Raw genomic sequence first — 27706 nt, forward strand, 5'->3', positions numbered from 1 at the left:
GCGCCGTGGGGAGTGGGAGACATGGTGGGAGGCGGGTGTGGGAGCTGGACAGGTGGATGGACACAGGCTCGGAGAAGGAGCTTTAATCCAGGGCTTGGACTGGTACAGCATTACTGGGGCATCCTCAGGCAGAGATCAAACAGTGCTGCAGGAACTGATTTGGGTAGAGGGTGGCAAGAGGTGAAAATACACAGATTTCCTCAGCCTTCGTTGAAGAGAATAAAAAAAGATAAATGTCCAAGGGTAATAAATGTTTTAAAATAATGGGACTATGAACCCCAAGGAGGGACAAAGGTGGTGGGAGGAGCCAGAAAGCATCTTCACTCTGAACCCGGGTCTGAGGATCACACCTGGATATCCGAGGTCCAGCACGAGGCCCTGTGGAACTTCTACCCACTTCCTGCTTGAAAAGCCAGAAATGGGATGGGACCGTGGAGAACGTCAGGGGAGTCAGACCCTCGCCAACCAGCCATCAGGCCTGGGTTGAGAGTGAAGACACACTTGCTCCAAAACCCTGCCCTAGAACTGAGGGGTATTAGGACACAGGCTCAAGGCTCATGAATTACAATGTGGAGAGCTCTAGGACAGCCAGTCTGGCACCAGACCCCTCCTCCTCCGGCTCTAGAATGTAGCCCTCCCTCCCCACCAGGGTCTGAGGGCTCTGGACCTGGATGGCTGTGCCATGCTGGCCTCCAGGCCCAGCTCCACCATCACTGGGTTGAGCCATCCACGGCCTGCACCCAGCGGATGGTGCGGGTCCTGCTCTCCTCCCAGGAGAACAGGGGCTCATAGCCAAAATGGCGCCGAGCCTTGTCGGTGCTGACGGTGAAGGTGGTGTTGGCCATAGCCAGCGTGTAGGGGTTGAGCAGGGGCGCATAGAGCAGCAGCGGCCGCAGCAGCCACTGCAGCAGGACATTGAGGGCAGCCAGAAACAGCAGCAGCCAGTAGGGCAACAGTGGGCGGGTGCCCACCAGCCGGAGTCCACAGGGGCCCAGGAACTCCATGTTGAAGTCCTCATAGCTCTTGTAGGGTGAGTTGTCATAGCAGAAGTACACCTGGCCACCCATGAGTGCAGCTCGGTGCTGGAGCTCCCGGGCCACCAGCACGTGCATCCAGGCCACGTTACCTGTGGGTAGCGGGGGAGAGGGGGTGCCGAGGAGAGAACCGGGGGTGGATATGTCCTTGAATGCCCTTGCAACCATGTAGATACTGCTCTATTCTGGGCCAGGGCATGGACAAGCCACCCCGTCCTTGGGCCCACGTAGATGCTGCCCACATAACTACGGCCCTGCTGAAGGCTGCTTCTTCCAGGGCCCTGTAGCAATTTACTCTCCCAGGCCAGCCTATATGGTTGCTACTCCTTCTTCTGTTAGTCCTGGGTAGATGCTCCCCCCTCCTCTCCCGGGAAGACGCTGCTCACAAAACTGCAACCCTTTCCTCAGCCTATGACACGGTATTGATGTCAGCCTTCCCAACTGGCATGGACACTGTTTTGTCTGTGGCCCCTGCAGACGATGCCCACATATCATAGTCTGCTCTGGCCCATGTATAGACCATCCTTTTTTAGCCAGAGTATAGAACACCCCCTTGCCCCAGTACCATGTGGGTCCTGCCCTGTTTTTTTAGCCTCCCCCAACGCCTAGCCCGGGCCTCACCCACGTAGACCCGGCCATGCTCCACAGAGGCTGGAATGGCCCGGAAGAGCCGACCCCCCAGGCGCAGGCCCTGGTGGTAGAAGTCCCTCATGATCTGGTGGCCTTCGCCGTAGATACCGGTGGGACGCAGGGCACATGTCACGAGGGGCAACCCCCCGAGGACCTGGGGGCAAAAGGCAGGCACTGCTAAGACCTAGGACCCGGTGGTTTGCCCTCTGCCCTGATCTCCTCAAGCTGGAGATGGAAGGAATCCAGGGCAGGATGCAAAGGAGCCCACAGTAAGAAATGAACAAACAAAAAACCAGGGGCTGCCCTGGTGGTCCAGTGGTTAAGACTCTGCCCTTCCACCGCAGGGGGCTGGGGTTCGATTCCCTGGTGGGGGAACTAAGATCCCGCATGCCGTGCAGTGCGGCCAAAAGAGGAAAAAAAAAGAGGAGCCCACAGGCCCCGGCTCTGCCTCTGCCTGGCAGCCCTTTCCGCCCCCGTCTCCTACATCTCATCTTCTCCAGTCTCACCTTCCTCCCATTGGCTTCCAGGACGAGCTGCTCAGCTAGGGCCTTGCTGCAAGGATAGGGGTGTCTGTGTACTGCTTCGTATGGGGTATTCTCATTGCCCCTAGTCGGGGGAGAGGGAAGATTCTTAATGCTGAGGGGAGATGGGGCCCTTGAAGTATTGGGGGAAGCTCAGCTCACCTGTAAAAGGGCTGGCCTTTGATGTTGGGACCCACAACTTCCATGCTGCTTGTGTAGACCAGGAAGCGTGTTCCAGTCTGCACACACGCCTCAATCACATTCCGCGTGCCTGGGGGAAGGCGGGAGTGTATCCAAGCTGAAGCTTCCTCCCCCTCTGCGTCTTTCCCCTCCCCATCCCAAAGCTGGATGAGGACACGTGCCTTCTTTCCCCAGGCCCAGGGAGAACCGCCGCAGGCCAGTGAGGGCCGGCCTGCCATGACAGGGGCAGAAGTGTCCACAGGACAGATTGTCACAGGAGAATCACAGAGGTCAAGGTCAAAGAGGGGGGCAGGAAACAAGCAACCAAGATCAGGCCATGTGCCAGGGGGTATTGAGGACATTGTCAGAACAGGTAGGGAGCATCTCACCCTGCACGTTGACCTCATGGATGGTCTCAGGACTGGTTTTCCCAAACACGTCCACCAGCCCAGCTGTGTGGATGACCACGTGGGCTCCGGCCACAGCTGCTGCCACCTCGTGGGCCTGGGTCACGTCCCCCTGGATGGCAGTCACCTGCACGGGCCCTGAGAGTGGGTAGGGGCAGCCAGAGGCAATGTCAGAGCTGAGGCCGTCAGCCAGCTGCTGGGTTCGGCCCACACCCTTGGGCGCCACACTTTCCCAGTGTGACTCATTCATCCTATCCATTCACACTGGAGAACATAACAGGCATCATCTTTTCCACAAGGAAGGGCGTCTACACCCTCCCCCGCCCCCACCCCGTCCCCACCAGTCACCTGTCTTCAGCTCCTCCAGCCAGGGACCCAGGTGTAGGTCAAAGATGCGCAGCTCACGGAGCTGGGGTTCCTGCTGCAGCAGCATGCGGACCACATGTTCCCCCAAGAAGCCACAGCCCCCTGTGACCAGGTACACCAGCTTCTGGGCTTGTGCAGAGTCTGCCATGCCTGGCTGGGGAAAGAGACACTGGCGCGCCTGGGTTGACACACTGCCCCAGCACCAGCAGCCCCGTGACTCCTAGGAGGGGCCTCTGGCTGAGTGGCCTGGAGCAGTGACCCAGAGGCCAGAGCTGTTTCTGGAGGCTGTAGCTGTCGGTGCAGTGGCCAGGCTACCTGCCCTCTGACCCTGCCGGCTGCAGTTACTGAGATAAGGGGGAGGGCTTGGCCTGCAGAAAGGGGTCAGGGTTTGAGGTGGAGGGAGAGGTTCTGGGACAGAAAACGAAGGGTGGTTCGCAGGGAGCTGGGGAGGCAGAGTAGAGGAAGGCGAAGAGAGCTGGGATTGGGGGAAGGGACCCCGGGCCCTGGCATCACCACTGCCTACCTGCAGCCACAGTCCCAGGCCGCCCAAACCGGCCACCGGAGGCCGTCTTCTACAGGCTCCTGGGCCAGCGACACACCGTCCCCTTCCGCTTGCTCCTCCTCCCTCCCGGCCCATTCCAGCAACAGAGACCAGCCCAGCCTCCACCTCTCCGCCCCCGACACTCTTGCCACAGGGCACCCTCTGGTGGCCGCTCCGGGCTGCACTGGCATCTGGTTCCAGCAAAACTTGGGCAAGAGGGGTGGGGAAGCCAGAGCCTGCCGGGTGGGTGCCGAGTAGGGTTTTCAGCCACAGAATGGAGCAGGCAGGGTGACCTCACTCCCGGTGCATGATATCAGCCTTTCCCTCTTGCTGGATTTCCCAGGAGGCCAGAAGCCCAGCAGCAGCTGTGGTTCTGGGAAGGGAAGGGAGGCCTGACCTTGGCCCCACTCTGGCTGGCCTTGGCGGGGGATTTCTGGATGGCTCTTGCAGCCTGTCTGCTGGCCCAGAGTGATGGTGGCTGAGTCTGCAGGTCTGGGATCTTGCCCAAAAGCCCCTCTACCCACCCCAAACGTCAGGCCACCTATTTCCCTGTCTTCACCTGCCCCACCCTCTGTCCTCAACCCCCATCCCACCCTGCTGTTCCCCAAAGATACTGACAAAGCCCTTTTGTAACAATAAAGTTTAATCACAATTATAAAAATGTGGCGTTGGGTTCGCGCTATTAACATATGTACAGTCCAGCCCAACAGGAAGGGCCCGCCCCCCACCATCCGGGCCTGGCGAAGCCGGAGCTTCCAGACACCAGGGTGGGAGGGTGACCCACAGGGTCTGGCAGGAACAAAAGACGAGGCAGGGTTCCAGGCACAGAGTCCCCAGGACTGGGGGCGCAGGGCCCCCCTCCAGGGGGAGAACATGGCCACTGCCCCTAGAGACCCCTAAACTGGGGAGGGGTGCACGCAGGGCACAGAGGGGAAGTCCCCATTAACACAGAGCAAGGGGGCTATGCAGCCCCCCCAAGAACAGGATCTGTACAGGCCGGCACCCCAGGTTTCCACAGGAAACAGCTGCTGGCAGCTACAAAACATTTACAGCTTCTTCTCCGCAAAGAAAAAAAATCGGGCTGGGTGGGCAGGGGCAAGAAGGGAAGCGGAAGTTGCCTCAAGGGACTGAGGCTCCCTCGCTAGGCTCGGGGCCCCCCAACCCCACATCTGGAGATGGGGCATGTGGGCCCTGCTGAGCCCACTAAGGCTGGGTGGGCTGGGAGCTCAGGGCACCAAGGGGAATAAATAGGGGTGAGGGCACCAGTCCTGCCCCACCTCAGTTGAGGGAGCCGCGGCAGCTCTCGGTGCCACACAGACAAGGGATCTTGTTGTCCTCCAGCGGGAACTTGTAGTCATAGGTGATCTCCTCATCCACGCCGATGGGCTGCTTGGAGTAGATCACGATCTTCTTCTGGGACTCGATGGTGATCACCTTGGCATAGCAGTTGGGCTACAGGAAGAGGTCAGCGTGAGTCACGCCGCCCCCTCGGCCCCTGCCCCGTCCGCTCCCCCCAGTCCGGCCCCCTGCGCACCGTGCAGCAGTGGTTGATGAACCTCGCCAGGTTGCCACACTTGGTGGCGTCGATGATGGTGTCGTGGTCCACCCGGAACAGGTAGCTGCTGCCAATGCCCTCTTGCACGTAGCGCTTCTCCCGCATGTCGGCCACCATCTAATAGAGGACAGGGTGCGATGGTCAGGGGGCTTCCCCTCAGCTTCCTGCCGGGCTAGGCCTGACCCCACCAGACCCTGTGATGGGGGGTCTGGACAGTCTCCCAGCTGCCACCCTGGGAGCCTCACTGGCCTGTCCTGGATCCACAGCTCTCCCTCTGGTACCTGCTACCCCAAGGTGCTGACTCCTGACTTTGCTTCCAGGACCCCCACCTCCCAATACCTTTGTCTGCCGTTATGACAAAGTCACCCACAGGACCCCAGGGAAGTCTGCACTGGCCATTGGGCAGGAGAAGCGGTCACTGTCTCCTCCTGGAGTGTCTGCCTGGCCCACGGGACAGCCCGTGGGGACTGGGTCGGTTCCTGAGATGACAGTGGCCGTTTCACGGACTGAATCCTACTCATCCCTTCTCCCAGGACCCTCTCTCCAAAACAGGCGCCCACGGCTGCTGCTGTCCACGCCAGGGCCCACATTCTTGGGTAGAGGGAGGACCTCGTTTCCCAGAAAACAGGATGATAAACCCTCTGCACACTCCCCTTGGGTGAACTCACTCTCTTCCAGGGCTTCAACTGCCAGCTAAGTGGCGGGAACTCCTCCCAAACTTCCATCTCCAGCCAAATCCACCTCAGTGGAACTGCTGGGCGACACCCGGTAGATGTCCCCCGGTCACTGCAACTTCACATGTCCTGACAAGAGCTCATCTTGACCACACATCCGCTCCTCCTTGCTCCCTATCTCACTGGCAGCCCTACCTACTCCCAGCTGCTAAAGGCAGCACCGAGAAACCATCTCGCCTTGGCCCTCGCCCTCATTCCCCAGAACCAACTCGTTGCCTGGTCCTGCCAGCTACCTTGGACCCACAGACTCCTGCTACCTTGGACCCACTGCCTAGTCCAAGCCACCCCCGCCTTCGGCTGGGATCTCTGCAACAGCCCCACCCCGCCGTCTCAGCCTCCAGTTCTCTCTACACGCTGCAGTCAGATGGAACTTACTAACTTCCAAAGTCCTCTCCTGCTTAACACTTCGCAGCAACTTTTCTCCTCTCACCATTGGCCCAAACTCATTAACGTGGCTCCCAAACTCTGCGGCATCCGGCCTCCACCGGCCCCCTCCAGCCTCACGTTGCTGCCACTGGCCCTAGTTTTTCCAAGTGGCCATACTGACCTCCTTGCCCTAAGACCATCCTGCATCCAGGCCTTTGCATGTGCCGTCCTACAGTGGAGAGCACCCTCCCCCTCACCCGGGCCTGGGAGTTGCTCAGCATCCTTCAGCCCCTGGTTTAAACATCACTGTGCTCCCACCTCCCCTGCCTCCCTGAACACCGCCTTTCGTATCAACCCAACACCATCCTTATGTTTCTTGCTGGATCATTTACATCTAGTTTACTAGTACCCATTACTAGTTGTTGAAGGAAGGAAGGGAAAAAAAGAAAAGCAGGTTTCACTGGCTAAGTCTCAGAGCCAGGAGGGACCCCGAGGGCCGGGTGGTTCTCATGTTGGCATCCCAGGCTGCCGTCAGGTCAGGCAGGGGCTGGGCGTGGGGCCTCACCTGGCGGATGTTCTGACCCACGTATTCGATGACCATCTCGTCAGCTGCGATGGGTTCCATGGCAAAGAGCCCCCACTCATGGATCCGGCTCCGGCCGAATCGGAGCTTCTTCTTCCGGAACTAGAGGGCGGAAGGCAGACTGTGCTGCTGGACGTCCCCCTCAACCTAGCTGCTGCTTGCCTCTCCTCAGACCTCCGGGGCAGGAGGGTGTTCTGGCCACTCGCCGCCGGCCCACCCCTAGGGGGCTCCACAACGCTGTCTTCCAGTGGCGCCCCTTCCCTCCTCAGTCCCCACTCCTCACCTTGAGCTGGTTTAACTTCAGCAGGTCACTGTCCATGATGGCAGAGGTGCCGATGGCGCTCAGGAGCCGCCGCTGCTCAGAACGGCGCTCCGAAAGCACACGGTTAGTCCCCTGTGAGGTGCAGGGCAGGGAGGAGGTAAGTGACAGGAGAACTAATGGGAAGAAGATGCCGCCAGTGGGCAGGTACCAGGGCAGAGCCTCACCTGAGTGTCCGCTCCTTCCAGTTGCCGGGCCGAGACGGGGCACACGTCCAGGTACCTGTCCTTCTCCTTCTTGCTGATGGGGTAGTAGCCCTCGCTGCGGGCCGAGCCTGTCTGGTGCTCGCGGGGCCCGTCCTGGGGCCGCCGCTTGCGTTTCGGAGTGCTCAGGTTGGTGAGTGCAGGGTGTTAAGGAAGAGAACGGGGTCCTCACCAGCCAGATCCCTGGGGCTCCGCTCCTCTCTCCCCCGCAGTCCCAGCCCAAGGAAAGGGCGACTGACCTTAGCTGGAGGTCCTGAGCATACTCAGTGTGAGGACAGAGAGATGGAGAGAAATAAGTCTTAGACCCCACCTTTCCTGCCACAAAATCTCTGGGAGGCAGAAAAGAGGCACGAAACAGAGAGCAATGGTGGCTTGGTAGCCAGGGGAGAAATAAATACCCAAGCTGAACATGGCAGAGAACTGGCCAGGGAAGGAGGCCAATGCAGACCCTAGGAACGATCTCAGCAGGACAGTGCCTGGCTGAGCGACCGCAGGGAAGCCCTCCCGCCCCCCCGGGCCTGCCTCCCTGTCCTGAGAAGGCCAGCCTCTGGGGCTCAGGATATTGGTGTGATGGACCCAGTGGGTGTCGTTAAGCCAATCAGCCCCACTAGTCTGCTGCAGCAGCCGCTCGTATGTGAGCCGCAGGTAGCCCATGTCCTCCAAGTCCAGGCCCGAGTTCCAAATGTCATACAGGATGGTCATCTGCTCAAACTCGCTGCGGGGCTCGTAGGTGGGGGGGGGCGGGGGCGGGGGCGGCGGGGGCGGCCGCCGGCGCCGGGTGTGGGAGCGGAGGCTGCGCCGCCGGGTGGCCCCCTCGCCGTCGCTGCTGCTGCTGCTGCTGCTCTCCGATGACTCCGACTCCTCTTCCTCCTCCTCCTCCCCATCCTCTTGCTGCTGCTGCTGCTGCTTTGGCTCCTCTGCCTCAGCCACCACCACCTCAGGGGCCTCCAGGACCTCGTCTGCCGGGGAGCTGAAGAGGGCTGCAGGGGCAGGAACTGGCTCCAGGGGCCGAGGGGCCGGCGTGGAGGGTGGCGGCTTGACAGCCAGGGCGTAGTTGTGCTCCAGGAGGATGTGGCTGAGCAGGGGGCCCGGGCGGTCCACCTCGTCCAATGTCTCTGTGGCCTCTGAGTCGTCGCCAGTGGGCAGGGCGGGCAGCCCGCGTCGGGCTGGGGTCAGAGCCAGGTCGGCCAGCACGGCCAGGTCCACTTCTGTCCCTGGCTCAGCCTCCTCTTCCTCGGTGGAGCGGCATCGGCCTCCAGCCCGGCTCCGGCCTCCTCGGGACACCTCCTCGGGCCAGCTCTTGACCAGAGACGCGTGGTCCAGGGGCAGGTTGCGAATGGTCCGCTCCACGGCCCGGGGGACTTTGCGGGAGGCGGGGCCGGGAGACTTGACCTGCGGTGGGGCAGCGGGGGGAGGCTCTGGGGCCGGCACCTCCTCCACCGCAGAGAAGGAGACGGTTTTCCGGCGTTTCTTAGGTGGGGGCAGGAGGGGGATGGGAGAGGAGGGGCGCTCGTCGGGGCGGGGGGCAGGGGCCGGGGGTCCAGCCGGTGGCTCTGGGGTTGGCTGGGGCACACTGGGGGGCGGTTCCTCCGTGAAACCTGGGGAGGGAAGCACACGGGGAAAAGGAGAGGGTCAGCTTCTCGGCCGAACGTCATCACAGATTCGCTACCGGCAAGAACCTGGCCAGCCTCCCTGGGGAGTCCACACCCCAGCTGCCCTCACTCCTCAGCTCCCTACAGACACTCCTGCCCTCACAGAACTTCTAGTCCGATGGAGACAATCACATGAAACACATGTGCAGCCGATCTCTGAAGGGCGGGGGTAGGGGCTCAAAGGAAACACACGCTTGGACTCTAGTCTTTTTACCAAGCCTGGCGGTGACAGAACCACATCCAACAACTAGACACAGAGATCAGACAACCTTTTGTCAGCTGCATTTTATAACCAGGATGCAGTTGTCCAGACCTGAATTAAAGCATCCATTATTTTGACTACAAACAATATTCTTTGTTCAGTGAGGTGAAAAAGATACAACGTAAGAAACTGAATCTTTTCATTAAACTATTTTATAAAATTGCACTGTGGACCTGCCCAAGTGAGAAAGGGGTCAGGAAGTCTCCCCTCAAGAAGCTGAGGGTGGGACTTCCCTGGTGACGCAGTGGATAAGAATCCGCCTGCCAATGCAGGGGTCATGGGTTCAATCCCTGGTCCAGCAAGATCTCACATGCTGCGGAGCAACTAAGCCCGTGTGCCACAAAGACTGAGCCTGCACTCTAGAGCTCATGAGCCACAACTACTGAGCCTGCGAGCCACAACTACTGAGCCCGCGTGACGCAAGTGGTGAAGCCTGTGCACCTAGAGCCCGTGCTCTGCAATAAGAGAAGCCACCGCAATGAGAAGCCCTCGCACCACAACGAAGAGTAGCCTCTGCTCAGCGCAACTAGAGAAAGCCTGCGAGCAGCAACGAAGACCCAACACAGCCATAGATAAATAAATAAATAAAAAGAAGCTGAGGGTGAAGCTGAGGTCCCAAGGATGAGGAGCAGGCAGTGCTGTCTCTCCCCAGCTAACAGGGACGGGGAGCAAATCCTCCCTCTGTGGACACCCCCAGGCCTGCTGCTGAGTGCTGGGGTCTGAACATTGCTCAAGGCATGCATAGCCCTTTCCCCAGGGCCCAGCCCTGTCCTGCAGACCTGACCCATCCCCATGACCGGTCCACAGCCTTGCCCTCTCATCCTAGGTTTTAGCCAGTCAAGCAGACATGGCCTTTCAGGCCCCCGGCCCTTTGCTCACATGGTTCCCTTTGTTCGGAATGCCTCTCTCCTTTCGCCCATCCAGAAAGTCCACACGCAGATTTTGGACCCAGCTCAATGACACCACCTTTGTAAAGCCTTCTCCAGTTTCCTCAGACATTGGTAACATCTTCCTCTCAGAACCAGAAGGCTGGTGGTTCTCAACTGCCATCTTCAAATTGGCTGCAGCAGATTAACAGCTAGAATTTTGTGCCAAGCACCAATCCAAGCCTTTCACATACAGTAAGTACTCACTTAATTCTCATAACGATGCTATGAGGTAAGTACTATTATTAATGCCTTCTTACAGATACGGAAGTCAAGACAGAGAGAGGCTGATAACCTGCCCAAAGTCACCCAGCTAGCAAGTGACAGAACAAGACCTGCATCCCAGGGCAGCCTGGGTTGAGTTCGGGGTCTTACCCACTGCCCCTCGCTGCTTTGGACCTCCTAGCCTGGGACTCAGCGGCTACAGGTCTGGCCCTACCACCCACAGAGCTAAGGGCAGCCAGCACCAGGCCTGGCCTGAGTAGGCAGTGATCAACATGTGTCCACTGCCTCAACCGACACACCCTCAGCCTCCTGTCTCCCGAGGGTCTGGACACCCCTGGGCTCTCAGCCAGGAGAAACCCACGCTCTGAAGCTAGTGAGGTCCCAGGTGCTGGTCCCCGGTCCCCCAGGTCCTAGGAGTCCTCTCACATCCTCTCCTCTCCAGCGCTTTGGGGCGGACCTCTCCTCTGATCCATCCTCCCAACCTAGCGCACTGGGCCCTCTGGAAGCCTGGGCCTTGAGAACAAATTCCACCCGCCACCCCCGACTCAGCTTCTTCCCACAGACTTCCCTTTTGCTCCCCGTCCTGAAGGAAAGCTGGCAGGGCCTTTCATCATTTAGGGAGGCAACTTTCAGGTTACCTGCCCAGTCTACACAACTCCCAGAAGCCACTGTTTCTACGGCATGACCTACCCCACTCCCTCCCTGTGCCCCGGCCATCATTAACTGATGGCTAAATGACCCAAGCCAGCCCAACCAGAAACTTCCCTAAGGATAAGGTTCTAAGATAGAAGGGGGTGGGACTTCCTGGTGGTCCAGTGGGTAAGACTCCACACTCCCAATGCAGGGGGCCCGGGTTCGAACCCTGGTCGGGGAACTAGATCCCACACGCATGCTGCAACTAAGAGTCCACATGCTGCAACTAAGAAGCCCTCATGCCACAACTAAGACCGCATGCCACAAGTAAAAGATCCCGCATGCTGCAGTGAAGATCCCAAGTGCCACAACTAAGACCCGGTGCAGCCAAAATAAATAAATAAATAGAAATAAATCTTAAAAAAAAAAAGACAGGAGGGAGTCTGTCTGTGGGGGCAGATATCCTCTGATGGAATGGAGAAGGAAGACCATTTGCAGGAGAGAGGGATGAATCAGAGGGGAAGACAGAAGAGCAAGTCCTAAAGGTGTCCAGGCCCCTGTCCCTGGGATCTACCAGACAAGCCCTCTCCTAGGCTCCTGCCATTGGGCCACACAGGCCTCTATCCAGTTGTGTCCTTGGTAGCTCGGTTTTCCCTACCATTCTCTAAAAGCCAAGGGACCGGCCTTAATTTTCCTCTCCTCTCCCACCTCTGCCACCTACCTAAGGGACTCTGATAGCCCACCTGTTTGCCAGATTCTCACATTCACTCATCCTCAGCTACCCTCCACCAGTCACACACCCGACCTTGTCACCCCCTCCACGTTGGACGGTGACACTCTGACCACAGTTCCCCAGGTCCTTTCAGTTCACCCCACTGTACCTGTTCAATTTCCCATCCTCTATCGCCCCGCCCTCTAGCCCACCACCCTCCCCCTAAATTAACTTCATTCTGGGTCGTGCCCAGACCACAGCGGCCCTTGCTTCGTCCTCTCCTTTCAAGCTACTTTCTGCAGCCTTCCACCACTTCCACCCTGTAGACCCCTAACCCGGAATCCACCCAACCACCTGCCTTCTCTCCTCCTTCACCCCAACCCCCAGCCTCAGCAGGGCTTCTGAGTTGCTGGCGATCCTAGTCAGCTTTCATCCTCACTCCCCACCCTCCTCATACTCCAGGCTTCTACTCCACTCATGCCCCCTCATGCTCAGAAATGTCCTGCCTTCCGACTGAAGAGAGGAAAAGGAGGCCTTCGGCTGAAACCCCACAACTCCCTGCTTCCCCATTTACGGAGAGATATGCATCTGACCTAGAGGGTCCATCCCCCCCAGGTGCGCTGCTCCAGCAAGGATTCCTCTCTCTCCTGACCCATCCACCAGCTCCCTCGTCCCTTCAGTGTATGAACACACTCCAGTCTCACGTACTTTGAAAAGGTAACCCTCCACCAACCCTGCATTTTCTTGCTGTCTCTCCAATTCCAGTTGGGTAACCTTGAACAACTCACTAAGCCTCAAATTCCTCATCTGTAAAATGGGAGTAGCAGAGATGTTGTGAGGAGTAAATGAGAAAGTGAAATTTGCAACTTTGCAACATGCTAGGGCTGGCACATGGGATCCCGCACATGGGATCTACTCAATTAACGTTAACTAATATCATTAAGTACCACCCCTCAACTGTCTTCTTTCGCAAGAGTAGCTTACCCTTCCAAAAGACTGGTTATCTATCACCTGCCCTCACTCCTTAACACCCCCTAACTTGAGCCATGCTACTGAAATTGATAAGGTCACCAGTGACCTCTTAACTGACAAATCCAACAGATGCTTTTCCTTTTGCGGCCTTCCAATACAGGCCACTCCCTCCTTTTGAAAACCCGAGCTCCCTGGTTTCCTTCCACCTCTCTGATCACTCCTTTCCAGCCTCCTCTGGCTCCACTCCGCCCCCCTATCTCTTGTAAGACAATTAAGGCTCTGGCCCCCTTCTCTCATTCCATACATCCTTCCAAGGTATACACAAGTGTACTCACACCCATACTTTCAAATACCTATCGCATTTCCAGCCTACTGTTTTCTAGAGCTTCAATCTTTTTTTTTTAACTTTTTATATTGGAATATAGTTGATTAACAGTGTTGTGGTAGTTTCAGGTGTAGAGCTTCAGATGTATTGATCCAACAGCCCACTGACTGTCTCTACTTGGAGGTCCCAGAGGGACACGAAACTCAACCCCAATTAAATGCATCAGCCTTCTTCCAAATTCTGGTTCTCGAAGTAGTTTAACCAAGTGGTTCTATGTCCTAAATTTCTCTGAAACCCTCATCCCCACTTCCACTCCCCGCACCTCACTGTAACCACCCTGGCTTTGGTTCAGGCCCTTCGCTTACCTGCATCCTTTCAAACCGTCTCATTAGCTGCCCCACCTCCCTCCTTACCTCTTCCACATCCCTCCCCCTCCTGTGAGAATGATCTTTCTGAAATGCAAATCTGATCACATCCCACTTTTTCTTCCTACCCTGAAAATGAAAGAGTACTGAGATTGCTGTCCCCTCTTCTGCCACCGATTGACTTCGAAGAGACTGAGAGGCGTCTTAGGATTAATCAGAACCTCGACTCCTTCTCTCATAGGTTCTGGGCCAGAAGAGAACGCCTCAGTGCTAGGAGGTCCTCCTGTGCTCACTGCCTATCTCAGACCATGGATTCTCAATAATGTTCGAGAGAGATCTCTGGAAGGCCACATGCATCTTTGAAGGATAACTTGAAAACTGAGTTAATTCCACCATAAGAGCAACCTACTCCAAGTTACCACCATTGCTTGCCTTACTTCCTGCAAGAGCCTCTTAATCTCCCTGCACAAACTCTGGCCCCTCTCCAAGTTTTCTCTGCACTGCATCTTTTCAAAACACAAATACAACCACGTCAGTCCTCTGATGGCATTCCACTGCCCTCAAGATAAAGCCCAAATTCCTAGTGTGGCCTGTTCATTTTGCGTGATCCAGCCCTTGCTAATCTCTCCAGTTTAGGCCACCCCAGCTCCCCCTCACTCTCAGCTCTCCAGAAGATGAGCTTTCTTTTTTGTCTCCCAACATGCCACTTACTCTGCCTTGGGGCCTTTGCACATGCTAATCACACCCTCCCGCCTGCTTTGGCTTGATTTCAGCCCAATGGTGCTTCCGCGGAGAAGACTTCCTCACAGACATGCTCAGGTTCTCAGAGTACCCTGTACTTTTCTTTCATGGCTCTTACAGTTTGTAGTCACAGATTTTCTTAAGTAAAGATTAAACTGTCTCTCCCTATAGACCGTAAGCATCATGACAGTGAAAACAGTGCCTATTGTGCATACCATCACATCCCTTGCACCCACTGTAAGGATTCAGTAAATAAGTATCTATTGCCTGAAGGAACAGTTCACTCAGCAAGATACATTACGCGTGTGATATAAAATAACAATTGAATGTACAAATCCACAAAGGAAAGCAAAGACAGAATTAAGTTCTGAGTTTATGTTAATAGTTATTATCTATCCAATTTGACCATTTAATCAGGTATATACTACACATTAAGGAAGAGGCTTAAGAAAAACTGGTAGGAGAAATTTACTAAGTTGGGAATTCTCTCTAACTTATTTGGAAAAGATCATTCTGTTTTACTTTATCAGCCAAACACCCTGGTCTAACTCTGAAAACTGTTTATGGCAGTGCAGTTTGAGTGTGTTAGGACATAAATGTCTCCAAGGGAGGAGTGACAGGAGATAGTGACTTCCATCCAATTTTGTATGTTTTCCAACAAAGTCACACACTTGCATACAATTAATAAACGTCAACCACACTGTTCCCATGAAGACAGACACACACATACACAAAGACTACAACAACAGTTCCATACCACCTACCTGCAGGTCTTGCTGGAGACTTCTGTTCGGGGAGAGGTGTGACTGGGGAGTCTGCAACTCTTTCTGGCTCAGGCTCCTCCGCAGGTGCTGGCAGGGGCACGGGGACATCTCTGGGGGGTGATGATGCTGAGGGTATGACTGCTGGCTGCTCCTCTTCCTCTTCTTCTTCAGAGGAGGACTCAGATGATGATGAGGACGATGAGGAAGAAGATGAAGATGAAGAAGATGAGGAGCTGGATGAGCTGCTGCTCTCAGAGTCCGATGTGCTATCATTCTCACCATCTGAGTCAGCATACAGAGAACATTTGGAGGACGAATCGCTTTCGTCGTCCTCGCCTGGAAATCCAGAAGGGGGAATCAGGCGAGGTGAGAAGACCCCTCACTTGGTCAAGCCGTGGGTTCATTCACTGACTCACTACTAGGGATGTGTTAGGCTCTGTGCTAGGTGCTGGGGATTCCTACTCTCAAGGAGTTGGAGAAGCACCCAATCTGTCCACAGTGTGATAAACTTCAGTATGAAGGGCTAGTGGAACAGGCAAAGGGAAGCCCTGGATTCTGCCTGGTTGATCAAGTCAGGGAAGGCATCCCTGTGAAGGAGATGCTGAAGTCAAGAAGGACAAGGAGTCCGCCCAGCAGACGCGGGGGCTGAGTGGGGATGTCAAAGGTAAGAGAAGATGGTGCCCTTGGAGACTGGCAAGCAGCCTGCCCTAACCACCAAAGCTTTTCCCAAAGTGGGTCTTATAGACACTGCCTGGACAACAGACTCTGTAAAAGGATTCCAGGGTAAAATAAGCTTAGAAAACGTTATATGGTCTATGCCTCTGGGAGTGGTAATACATTGGAAGGGCTCTAAGAAATTAAGAATTTCAGAGTCTTGGAGGAACATAATCGAATAGGGGTCTGGAGAATGGCAGGATGAAGCTGAACAGATAAACAGGAGCTAGATCACAAATGACCTAAAGCATCAGGCTGAGAAGTCACCTGTGGAAGACACGGAGCCAGGAAGAGACTTAATGGGGGAGAGTAAAGGGTCAGGTGTGCATTTTAGGAAAGATTCCATCAGCAGGCTAGAAAATGGATTGAAATGAGAGGGATGGAAACAGAAATGGGGAAAACAGTCAAAACTGCTGCAGAGGCTTCCCAGGTGGTACAGTGGTTGAGAATCCGCCTGCCAATGCAGGGGGCACCGGTTCGAGCCCTGGTCCAGGAAGATCCCACATGCCATGGAGCAACTAAGCCCGTGCGCCACAACTACTAAGCCTGTGTTCTAGAGCCCACAAGCCACAACTACTGGAGCCCACGTGCCACAACTACTGGAGCCCACGTGCCACAACTACTGGAGCCCACGTGCCACAACTACTAAAGCCCGCACGCCTAGAGCCCATGCTCTGCAACAAGAGAAGCCACCACATGAGAAGCCCGCTCACCACAACCAGAGAAAGCCCGCGCGCAGCAACAAAGACCCAACACAGACAAAAATAAATAAATAAATAAATTAAACAAACAAACAAAAAAAACTGCTGCAGACTCTGAGTGAGAAAGGCAAGAGAGCAGGAACAAGGGAGGTGACAAATTCAAGAAACACTGAAGCGGTAAAACGGACAGGAATTGGTGACCAAGTGGATGTGTAGGGTCTGCACCCCTCACTCTCAGCAGATGACCTCGCCCTCTGCTTTCCTGAGCAAGAGGCTCTCAGATCACCGTTCTCATAATTCTGGCCTCTGCTGAAATGGCACCTCTCGGAGGCATCCCTTCACCATCAGATGTAAAACAGTCCACCTTTCCCCTGTTCCCTGACCCTGTCACTCCCTACCGCGTTACGCTAGTTCATCTTCTTCAAGCAAGTATCTCTACTTGAGGTGCTACTATTTGTCCACTTGTATGTCAAGTCCCCGCCTCCCCCTCTTAACCAATCACAAGCTCCAATAAGGCAGGGACCACATGTGTCTTGGTCGTTGATATTTCCCTAAAACCTAGAACGGTGCCTGGCACACGGGAGGGGCTCGATATCTATTTCCGAGCAAAGGAATAAAAGAGAGACTGAACCATGTACTCAAGCCTCAATAAATCTGGAGGAACAGACAGGTGTTCAACTGAAGAACAGAGCTGTGTCTGGTGCCAGCAGCTGCAGCAAGGGGAAGAAGGAGGCACAGGTCGGTGGCCGGGCCTTAATGGAAGAGCAGTGCCCAAAGGGGGAAAGGCACAGTGGGGCAGCAGGAGAATGCAGCCCCCTTATCTTGAGAAAATAAATGGGCTGTACTGGGTTGTCTTCAGGGGACAGCATGTTTCAGAGGTAAGCAGGAGGGAGTGTTCTGGGTATTGTTTACAGTGGGCCAAAGGTTCCAAAGGATGGGGCTAAAAGGCAGTTGTTTTGGGGGAAGGCAAAGATGGCCAATCAATCCAGCAGGCAGGTTACATGGGCTCGGAAAGGGCTGGACAGGTGGCTGAGTCCCTCCTTCCCCAAAATTTGACTGTACTCTGTGCATGCTTACCGTCTGATGCCTCTGTCTCCTTCTTTGCAGCATCCATGGCTTCTTCACGCTCTTCATCATCCTCATCTTCCTCCTCGTCCTCCTCATCCTTAAGGAAAGGGACAAAGGGGAATTAACAGAAGAAGGACAACTGGTCCTCCAGGAAGCACAGCTACCAGGGCTCCAGCCCAGAGAGAAGCTGGCTATGGCGGCAGGAACTCAGGACGTAGGCTCCTGGCAGGGACCGGGTGCCTCAGCTCCTCACCTTCTCTGAGGAGGACTCCTGGGATGCCTCCTCCCCCTCGCTGTCCAGAGCAAAGGACTTGCGGTGCTTGCCCTGGGTCTTGCTTCGCTCTTCATCTCGTTTTGGGGGCTTGGTCCCCGGACGTCCTGGCTCTCCAACCTCCTTCTCTCGCTCAGCGTCTAGGCCCAAATGAGTAGTGCAGTTTACCATCAGCAAGAGTTGCCCTATCCTGTGAAAGGAGCTCTGCACACACCATCACTGACCTTTCTCACAGTCCCACAACACAGACCTCATTTTACAGACAAGAAGTTGAAGCTCAGCGAGAAACATAAAAACTGCCCATTTTACTTCACATTTTATACGGTTTTAAACACATTGCACCCATTTTATCTTTCATCTTGTTCTGCGATGGGTGGAAGAGGGAGGTGATTTTGTTATGTCTGGTCCAAGAAAATAGTACTAAGGCCAACGGGTCTCCAGGGAAGCAGATCACACTCAATAAGGAAGTTTTCCGCCACAGAAGCCGTCAACCTATAGCTCAGACTTAGACAAACTGGTAGGAAGGGTCTAAGAGTGCTTAAGCATTAGATAGTAACCTTGGGTAGAAAACCTGTTTTAACCTCATGATTATTCCTCTCTTATGGGGAAGAAGTGAAACACAGAAAACTTACGTCAGCATACCAGAAATAAAAACCACAGCTAAAATCCAGGGATAACCCTACCTGAAGCTTCTCACATCTCAAAGAACTGCTTTACTCTAACCTGTTCCAAATCTTCACTTGGCTCCTTGCCCTCAAGACACCTTCACCCCTTCATCCCTGCCTCCTCCTTTCCTATCAGAATCGAAGCAGCCTTTTTCCTCCTTTCTGCTTCACCTGACCTCCCACTCACCATCTTCATCTTCCTCGGCTGGAGTAGAAGGCCGGGGCCTCTTTTCCTCACTGGCCTCTGAAATTTCCGAAGGCTCTTTTCGCTTTACCTGGGAGATGAAAAGAGATGGTGCCCTTTAAAACCCAAACACTCACGGTTCCCAAGCACCCTTACTCCAAGGAAAGGAAGCCCCCCTTAACCCCCTCTCCCCACGCAACTAGGCAAGATCACAATCCTCGGTACCTTGAAAGAAGGCAGCCGCAGGGCTCCTCGCAGTCCTGACCCAAAGGCGAAGGCTTCGATGCCGGTGGTACCCCCACTCTTGGCCCAGTCTACCAGGGACAGCAGGCCTGGCTCTTTGAGCTTTGTCTTCTCTTTATCCTCCTCCTTGGCTTGCTGTTTAGCTGCATTCTGGAATGGCTGCAGGCAGTAGGGGGACCAAGCTCCAGAACCCAGGCGCTCCCTCCTGCCTCAGAACTACTCCCAGGCCCCGGGAATACAGAAATGCATCTACTCACTTCTCCATCTGACACACATCTATGCCACACCTCCCTCGCACCAGCCCCTGTACAGGCATTTTCTCGAAAGTCCGCTCATTCAGTCCATCAATCTTATGAAGCTGCTACTATTATTCCCACGCTACAAATGGAGACCCTGCAGATTGATGCCCAGAGAGATTTAAGAGCTTCGTCCACCACAAGGAAGCAGTGGATCCAAGAGAAAGCTCTTCTGACTCTCAGACTCCTGCTTCTTCTACTGTTCTGTGTGCCCCCCAACTCCCCTGGGCCCAGCTGTGCATGCCACCGAGTGCCCACAGTCTCTCTCTCCACTTGCCCCAATCACCTCTCTTCCCTATTCTGAGCTGTGTAGCCTGAAGAAGCCGGAGGTCTATTCCCTCCAGTGGAGCCCCAGGTCTCCCCAGTCCCAGGCACTGGCCCTCACCTTGGCCTTCTCTTCCTTGCTCTCCCACCACTGGTCAAAGGCTCCAAAGGCCACATTCTCCACCATCTTGCGGTTGAGGTCTCGCTGCATGATGCTCTTCATCTCTTGGACTAGGGTGGCCAGCACACGGCCCACGGTGCCTGCCGATGGCAGGGCCTTGCCCTCTGCCAGCTCTGCGTCCTCCCTGGGAGGCAGCCGGGCCTCTTCTCCTGAGACTGAGGAGGAGGGCAGGGGCTCGGCTGCCATGGGCAAAGGCAGCTGGTAGGCCTCCCGGGAGTATGCCCCTCGGCCTTCTTGCCCTTGTGTGTACAGAGCATATGGTAGGCCATAGGCTGCCTCTTGTGGGGGCGGGAATGGGAGGAAGGCCTCCCCAAAAGCCCCACCAGGGGGACCAGCTGAGGCAGTGGTCAATCCTTTGCCCTGCCGCAGTTGGTGGAGCCGAGTTAACATCTGGGTCTGCATCTGGAAGGACATGGGCATCCCTCCCCACTGAGCCCCAAGTCGATCCATGAGTTCTAAGGAGTTCACAAAGTCATAGATGTGGGGGGGTGGCGGAGGAGGTGGGGGGTACTCGGGGGGCGGTGGCCCATCAGGTCGGGGTGGGAGGAGATAGGCAGGCTGGTGGGGAGGGTAAGCAAGCGGAAGGGAAGCCATGTACGGAGGGGGAGGGGGAGGAGGAGGGGGAGGAGGGGGAGGTTGCTGGGGGGGTGTTGGGGCCGGAGGGGGTGAGCCGCCCCTGTCATCGTCGGAGATTTCCATGTCCTCTCCAGAAGAGCATGGAGAAGCCTGTAGGGGTGCAGAGGACGGTCACAGAAAGCTACTGCCTGTTCCTTGGGCTTTTCCTCAAATCTCTGTTCTCTTGCCTAGTTCCCTTCCTTCTCCCAACTCTGCCTCCTGGATCCCAGGGACTTCCCCTGGCTGACCCCAACCCAACCTCACCTGGTTCTGTCCGTTGGCTTTGGGTGACTCCCGGGTAGCTCCTGGTTCCCCACTCCCTGTAGGTGCCACATCCTCAAAATTCGCCGGGGCTGGAGGGGGCGTGCAGGGCCCGTGACCTGACCCAGAAGGAACCTCGCTCCCTGTGTCCCTAGCCCCAGGGCCCGTGGTGCTGTTCTCTTCCTCTTCCTCGGTGTCAGAAGCCAGGAAAGAAAACTTGGAACGCTGCTCCTTCAACAACATCTCAATGCGGGAATCCAGGCTGCTGTGCTGAGCGAAGGGCACACTCTCATTGGTCGTCTCTGGGGCCGGAGAGCCGGAACGGGCAGGTGAGGCTGGGCGGGGGGAGGTCCGAGCTTCTTCCCTCTCAGGGCTGGGCCCCCCACCACCCCCGCCTCCACCAGGTTCTGGAGGCTCTGGGGGTGGAGCTTCTGAGGCAGGGGGCCGGTAGTCCTGGTCAGCAGGCCGGTTGGGCTCAGGGGGCAAGTAGGAGGTGTAGGAAGGTGGGAAGCGCTCAGCTGTATTTTCAGCAAAAGGTGCCCCAGGGGGCTCCTCCCGAGTTGCCCGGCGGGGTGGGTAGGAAGCATGGCGTTGGTAGCGATTCCAGCTTTCATAATATGCTGGGTAGTTTGAGTCAGAACCACGAAAATGAGAGGATGAGGAAGAAGAAGATGATGAAGAGGACGAGGCCAACGAGGAGGAAGAGGAGGAGGATGCGGCGGTGGCCGCAGTGGTGGCGGAGACGGCTGCAGAGGTGGTCGTGGGGGCTGAAGACGCAGAGAAATGGCGGCGGGAGAAGGAATCTTGGTAGCTGTTCTCTGACCGCCGGGGCTTGAAAGAGGCTGAAGTGTTGCTGGAGAAAGCGTGCAGAGGGTTAGCTGGGTTCCGCTCCGCATGCCCCAACCCCGCTGCCCCGCTGTCAGTACCCAAAACCCCTCTACGCTGCCCGCAAAGGAAGATCTACACGCTACTAAGTTCCTAGCTAGAGAGTAAATTCCCTGAGGACAGGGATTTGTTGGCTGGATCCAGAGAAACTAAGACAAATTACTCCCAACCCCCTCTTAGAGACTCTAGGTTTCTTCTTCCCAGTGGCAGCTCCCAGAATCTGGGGGTCCCAGAGGGTGTTTCCGCTGTACCTGCTGGAGTAGGCAGAATCCTGAGAGTAGGGGGTGCTGCCCCGAGACGTGTAGGGGGTTCCTTGGGAGGACTGTGGGGTGAACTGGCCGAAGGAAGATGGGGTGTCTTGTCGGCTGCTGGAGAAGCTCGTGTCCTGGGAGCAGGGGGTGCCATTGCCAGGAGTGCCCACCACAGCAGTGCCTGCTGGGAAGGCAGCTGTGTCGGAGGAGGAGCGGCGGCGGGATTCAGTCTGGCGGGAGAGAGTGGAGCAGGGAGAAAGGAAAAGAGATCAAGCACCATTTGACCATATGCCCTTCACCAAACCAAGAACCCCAATTCCCTGCTTTTTGAAAAAAGCTAGGCCTCTTTTCCTTGGCTCTTCCTATACTTAACAGTGAAGTCCAGAACCTCCCAAAGGCTGCTTCTGGCATCTAAGCACCGGGCCCATGTGGCTAGGGCTAAAGCAACCACAAGCTTCTCACCGTCTCAGTGGCTGCACCAGAGCCTTGGAACTTCTCACTGAGGGCCTTGCCCCCAGTAGGCACCGTCTGAGGGGTGTAGGAGCCATTGACTATCAGTTCATAGTACTTCATTCGTTGTTGTCCTGGAGGGAGGAAAATGGGAACCAACAGAGTCAGATGGAGGAAACAACTCCTTTCTGATTTCGCGTCCCCACACTTCTTTCTCGGGCCTCAAGCTTCCTAAGATTTCTTGGAGTCTTGGGTTTGGGGCTTTCAGTTCTTCTACCTCATCTCTACCTAATAACTACTACAGACAACGTATCGGGTGACGTTCCACGGTTTACAAAAATACTTCTAACGTGCGTTACTATGTTGGATGATCACCAGGAGAAAGAAGCATCCGAACCCCTATTTTAATTTATAGGCTTAAAGAAAACTAACCTGCACAAAGTGGCAAAACTAGAATTCAAACCCAGTCGTCTGATGCTACATCCCACCATCCTCTTCATCTTATAAACTGAAGTTGCAAAATGGCAGCCTGAAGGCAGCCCACCGTTGTGTTTTTTTTTTTTTTTTTTTTTTGCGGTACGCGGGCCTCTCACCGCTGTGGCCTCTCCCGTCGCGGAGCACAGGCTCCGGACGTGCAGGCTCAGCGGCCATGGCTCACAGGCGCAGCCGCTCCGTGGCATGTGGGATCTTCCCGGACCGGGGCACGAACCCGCGTCCCCTGCATTGGCAGGCGGACTCTCAACCACTGCGCCACCAGGGAAGCCCACCGTTGTGTTTTATTTGCCCCACACAATCACTGAAACTATTGGCAAGGGCAAGGGAGGAATGCAACGTTTAAAACCCAGGAGATTTCACACAAGAACCTAGATTTCTGGCTTTAAGAAAAACTATCTATGTTAGTCCTCATTCCCACTTACAAATTGGCTAATGCCAACTAACAGCTGCCTCCTTCCGATGCCACTAGACAGTATGCCACAGTCCCCACCCCTCCCTACTGCTCCTTAGCACAGAAGCCAAGACTGCTTCACTCACCTATACAGGTCCCTAATTCTCAATCCAAAATTTCAATACCTCGTGTTTTTAGAATTTGGCGTCAAAACCTGGTATCAGGCTATTTACTATAGTTCTTATTCATCCTACCTAGTGTGACTCTTCATAAGTTTTCTTGTAAATACAGTCATACACTAGACTAAAGGGTGCTGCCCCAACCCTGCCAAAGACAATACACAAAAAACCGTATCTGGGGACTTCTTTGGTGGTCCAGTGGTTAAGATTCCACGCTCCCAGTGCAGGGGGCCCGGGTTCGATCCGTGGTCAGGGAACTAGATCCCGCATGCTGCAACTAAGAGCCCGCCATGCCGCAACTAAAGATCCCGCATGCTGCAAGGAAGATCCCACGTGCTGTAACTAAGACCCGGCAGCAGCCAAAATAAATAAGTAAATAAGTAAATAAATGTTAAAAGAACAAAACAGAACAAAACCCGTATCTGTACCATAAACTCTCTGTAAAATTCTGATATCAGAAACACACCTGGCCCAAAGGTTTCAGATGAGAAATCATGAACCTGATCACCTGCCTGGCCCCAATAGGCATTTGCGTGTACCATCTCTGCCAGAGCCCAACCGTGGGCAGCAGGCGATGGAGAACTCACCTTTGATGTCGAGCTGGGCATGGATGATGTTGCCCATGACGGAGGTAAGGTGGAGGTTTTTGACTGTTTCCTTGGCTCCCCGAGTGCTGGTGAAGAGCACACGGGCTAGGCCCAGGTGCTTGCGAGTACGGGGGTGAAGAAGGATCTCTACCTCTTCCACCTCACCATACTTTCGGCACATGTCCTTCAGGAAGGTCTCCCGCACGTTGTCATTCAGTCTTGCAAAAGTCACTTCTTTCAGTGGGATCTGTCCGATGTAGAATTCATCCAGCTGTGGAAAGGACAGTAGTTACGTCCAGGGTCTCAATACTGACCACTGCTCCTTTGCCCTTTGGGAAATTTTAGCGAGATCCATGAGGCCAAGAGAGATAAAACTGGGAAACTACGAGGCAAGGGAATGCGGAAGGGGGTCCCAACAAGGGATACATCAGTCTTGACCCCTCTCTTCCCTGAATTCTTCTCACCACAGAATGACAAGAACCAGGAAAAGAAACGCACAAACTGAAAACTAAACCTCCATGGAAAGAACTAGTTATATGGAAATAATTCACCAGTTCAGCTCTTACTAAGTCATTACCAAGGACTGGTCACTAGGAATACAAAAATGTGAAAAAAAGAGATTCCTATTCAGAAGAGTAGACAAGACAGACACACACAATCGCAACATGACAAAACAAGTGTCAGCAAAGGTGGAGACAGGGTGTTTGGGAGCCCAGAGAAGGAAACCTTTGTTCAGATTGGAGGCAGGAAAGAATTCATAAAGATGGTGTCATTCAAACTGGGCTTTTCAGATAAACCAGAGTTCACCAAAACGACAGGACCTATAGGGCAGAAAACTATAAAATAACATGGCATTGCCTAGAAACTGCAAAGTGCGTGGCAGGACAGAACACAGGCATGCAGGAGATGAGGCTTGGTCAGATGAGTGATCATACACACCAATGCACAAAAAACGTGGACTTGGCAGCAAAAGTAAAATAAAAGAACAGGTCTTCCCTGGTGGCGCAGTGGTTGAGAGTCCGCGTGCCGATGCAGGGGACACGGGTTCATGCCCCGGTCCGGGAAGACCCCACATGCCGCACAGCGGCTGGGCCCGTGAGCCGTGGCCGCTGAGCCTGCGCGTCTGGAGCCTGTGCTCCACAACGGGAGAGGCCACAACAGTGAGAGGCCCGCATACCGCAAAATACATAAATAAATAAATAAAAATAAAAGAACAGTAAAACCAGAGACAAATGACAGCAATAAAATGGAGAGGAGAACGGAGGCGAGGAAGCCAGGGGAAATAAATACAAGTCTGTATTAAAGGAGTGGCAACAGAGATAGAAAAATTAAGGTAAAAAGAGACGTGTTTACAAAAAAGAGTCAGCACAACTTGGTGACACATTAAGGACAGAAGAATCATAGGACGACTCCCAGGTTTCTAGCTTGCGCAGCTGAGTAGATAGTGTTGCCATTCATCAATAAAAGGAAAATATAAAGAAGAGTAGGACTAAAGGGGTGAAGATCATTGTTTTACATCTCTTGAGCTTGAGGTTTCTATGGGGCCTCCAGATGGAGCTGTCCCTCCAGCAAGCGTGTAAGTCTGGGGTTCAAGAGACTGATCTTGGCTCAGATCAGAGGTTTGGAAGTCATCAACATTTCAGTAATAGTCAAAGTTGTGGGTGGAAAAGAGATTGTCCAGGACAAGTGTACAAAGTGAAAAAAGAAGGATGAGAGAATCCCACAAGTGACTTATTTAAAAAAGAAGAAGAAAGAATTAGCGAAGGAGAATAAGAACCACCAGTTTCCTAGGACCAGTGCTCCAAGTCCTGATGAGTCTCCTGCCTGGACAGGGACGTGGGAATCCTCTGAGGAAATGAGACGGAGGAGGGGCGAGGAACAGAGGACTCCAGGGGTGGAGTCCCTGGTGTTGTCACTCCGCTTAACTGAGAAACTGGGGCGACACACAGGGCACTGTTTTGCTATGTGCTGTCTAGAAGTACACAGTGATAGGTGCAGCAGCTAGACCTGTCTTCATCCTTCAAAAAGTTAACACCCCTGCTTGAGACACCTCACCTATATCTTTCTAGAAAATAAGCACACTTCCTGTCCAGAACAACTCAATCTCACAGTCTCAGAGATTATTAGATCTGGCTGTGATCCTTTCATTGGAAAACCCCCTTTTATTACACTACACTAAGACTGGACTACCAGAATGGATCCTCCACACCTCCAAGGGCCACCACACCAGGGGACTAGCAGACACGTACCTTAAACTTAGGGACTGGGAGGGAAAAGTCTCTGTTTTTGGACCTGACGTGGCAACGGGGGTCTTGGAGGTCTTCCACTGGTATATACTTTGAGTCCTAGGAAGAAAAGCAGAAACAGAAAGACAACTCAAGGTGAAATCAGTGTTGAGCTCTAGAGCCCATTTGGAGACCCATATGCAAAAGAGCTGGGTGTTGGCTGCCCACTTTAAAGAAGGCAAGCTATGGGTATGGGAGTTCTAGGTGCTGAACAGAGGTAACAGAGAATGGGGCTTGAGTTCCCTAGATGGTAAGGAAAAGCCTGGGGCACTCACGTTGACACTGAAGTGGATTCCATCGTATCGGTACACCTTTTGAGAAGGCCTGCGCAGGGCAGGGTCCAAGGCAGGATCGACGATGAGCTTGTAGTTCCTCCACTGGAAGCTCGGGGCCTTCTGCCCATCTCCCCCACCTTCCTGATCCATCTTTGCTCATTTACACTGTCAGGAAAGAGGAATACGCAAGGGGGCTCAGGACTTAGGCCTGCCTCCCTTGCTGCCCCTCACAGACTAGCCCCGACTCCAGGTATCCCCATCACCCCAGTTTCCACACCTCACCATGACCCGAGGCTCCCCTAGATTTTCTCCCAAGTACCTTCTTTCACCACAACACCCCATTCTCTCTCCACCTCCCAACTCTCTCCTCAAGGCCCCAGGCCCATCTCGCGCCCCCTTACCTTCCCGCTCTCCCTAGCGCGCGCCCCACTTGGCCTCGGCACAAGACCCCTCCCCCGCCCCCTGGCAGGCCCCGCCCCCTCCCGCCTCCTCACCGGCCAGCGGCCCAGGCCAAGCCCGGCTCCGGCTCCCACACACCGGCTCGCGTCCCCGCGCCCAAGAGGTGGCACCTTTTCGGGGCGTTGGAAACACCGCGAGACCGAGCTCGAGACCCGGCTTCGGCCCCGAATCTGGGCGGGGGGTGGGGGGAACGCGCGCCGCTGCTCTCTCCTCCCGCCCCGGCGCGTTCTGCCCCCCCACCTCCGCGCACGCGCGGCGCGGCCCCACTCACCCGCTCGTGGCGAGCGGCTCCCCCTCCCCCCACCCCGCGCGGCACCTCAGCGGCGCGAGGCGGTGGCGGCGGCGGCGACAGCGCGAGACCCGGCCCCGCAGCGGTGGCGGTGGCGGCGCCCCCCCACCACCACCTCCCCGGCGCGCGCACCAAACACCACCGCCACCTGCGCGAGGCCCAGCGGGCACAGCTTCTGTATTCGCACTTTCGCCACGGGCGCCGCCGGGAGACCCACGGGGCCGAAGATAGCGGCTTCGCCTCGGCCGGCGCGCTGTAAGGCTCAAGAGTTGCGGCCCAGGGAGCCTGGAGATTGGCCGCATCCCCCGGAGAGTGGGTTTCACCACGGCTATCCAGCTGCTCTGGCCTGGGGTCCTTGACGAATCGGCGGCGACGAAAGCAGCGACTAATCCCTGAGGATAAGGGGGCGGGGCGGAGGGGAGGAGGCTAGCCAGAGCTGGGGAGATTTGAGTGGCGAGTTGAACAGGCGCAGATTCGTCAGGCGGGCGGGGCGAATCAGTAGACAGGATGCGCGCTCCTTTGCTCCTCTAACCCGCCGCTTCCTCACGCGGCCAAAGGTCTGAGAGGCTGCAGATTTGCCACAAGTCCTGGCCTCAGCTGTTGCCTCCCTTTAACCGCCTTGGTGGAGTCAAGAAAATAATGCCGGGTTAGCCAAGCCCTGTTGGCAGAGTGGGCCACTTT

General features: G+C 55.3%; 2 protein-coding genes across 5 annotated transcripts; both read right to left on the bottom strand.

Annotated features, from left to right (window-relative positions):
• Positions 1 to 68: 68 nt before the first annotated feature.
• Positions 69 to 3764, bottom strand: HSD3B7 (hydroxy-delta-5-steroid dehydrogenase, 3 beta- and steroid delta-isomerase 7). 4 transcript variants are annotated; one of them, XM_082671172.1, is made up of 7 exons: positions 3662 to 3764; positions 3121 to 3292; positions 2755 to 2910; positions 2348 to 2456; positions 2171 to 2270; positions 1656 to 1818; positions 69 to 1126 (listed from the first exon to the last, which is right to left on the bottom strand). In XM_082671172.1, the coding sequence occupies exons 2-7, from the start codon at positions 3284 to 3286 to the stop codon at positions 711 to 713; spliced, it is 1110 nt and encodes a 369-aa protein (XP_082527298.1). In that variant the 5' UTR covers positions 3287 to 3292; positions 3662 to 3764; the 3' UTR covers positions 69 to 710. The 4 variants fall into 4 exon arrangements, with proteins under 4 accessions (XP_082527298.1, XP_082527301.1, XP_082527299.1 ...); XM_082671175.1 differs by having other exon boundaries at positions 2171 to 2216; positions 3121 to 3288; positions 3662 to 3760; XM_082671173.1 differs by having other exon boundaries at positions 3121 to 3288; positions 3662 to 3760.
• A 585-nt stretch (positions 3765 to 4349) lies between these two features.
• Positions 4350 to 27110, bottom strand: SETD1A (SET domain containing 1A, histone lysine methyltransferase). The gene is made up of 19 exons (XM_082671609.1): positions 27008 to 27110; positions 26278 to 26442; positions 25967 to 26062; positions 23718 to 23988; positions 22078 to 22199; positions 21616 to 21845; positions 20483 to 21332; positions 19544 to 20329; positions 18845 to 19021; positions 18623 to 18710; positions 17753 to 17910; positions 17509 to 17596; positions 15017 to 15352; positions 8003 to 9037; positions 7404 to 7576; positions 7201 to 7311; positions 6900 to 7019; positions 5214 to 5351; positions 4350 to 5131 (listed from the first exon to the last, which is right to left on the bottom strand). Exons 2-19 carry the CDS (start codon positions 26425 to 26427, stop codon positions 4958 to 4960), a joined length of 5103 nt encoding a protein of 1700 aa, XP_082527735.1. The 5' UTR covers positions 26428 to 26442; positions 27008 to 27110; the 3' UTR covers positions 4350 to 4957.
• Positions 27111 to 27706: the final 596 nt, after the last annotated feature.

Source organism: Grampus griseus (genome assembly GCF_964374135.1).
Source record: "Grampus griseus genome assembly, chromosome: 14".
Classification (NCBI taxonomy): Eukaryota; Metazoa; Chordata; class Mammalia; order Artiodactyla; family Delphinidae; genus Grampus; species Grampus griseus.

Bases quoted from the DNA above. Each gene is read 5' to 3' on its own strand.
- HSD3B7 (XM_082671172.1), bottom strand. From the start codon at position 3,286: ATGGCAGACTCTGCACAAGCCCAGAAGCTGGTGTACCTGGTCACAGGG. The intron at 2,457-2,754 runs GTGAGATGCTCC...GCCTTCCCCCAG, and splicing joins CCATGAGGTCAACGTGCAGG to GCACGCGGAATGTGATTGAG. The intron at 1,127-1,655 runs GTGAGGCCCGGG...CGCTACCCACAG, and splicing joins GCATGGCCGGGTCTACGTGG to GTAACGTGGCCTGGATGCAC.
- SETD1A (XM_082671609.1), bottom strand. From the start codon at position 26,427: ATGGATCAGGAAGGTGGGGGAGATGGGCAGAAGGCCCCGAGCTTCCAG. The intron at 22,200-23,717 runs GTGAGTTCTCCA...TCCTCCCTCCAG, and splicing joins TGCCCAGCTCGACATCAAAG to GACAACAACGAATGAAGTAC. The intron at 5,132-5,213 runs GTGCGCAGGGGG...CTCTTCCTGTAG, and splicing joins TCATCAACCACTGCTGCACG to CCCAACTGCTATGCCAAGGT.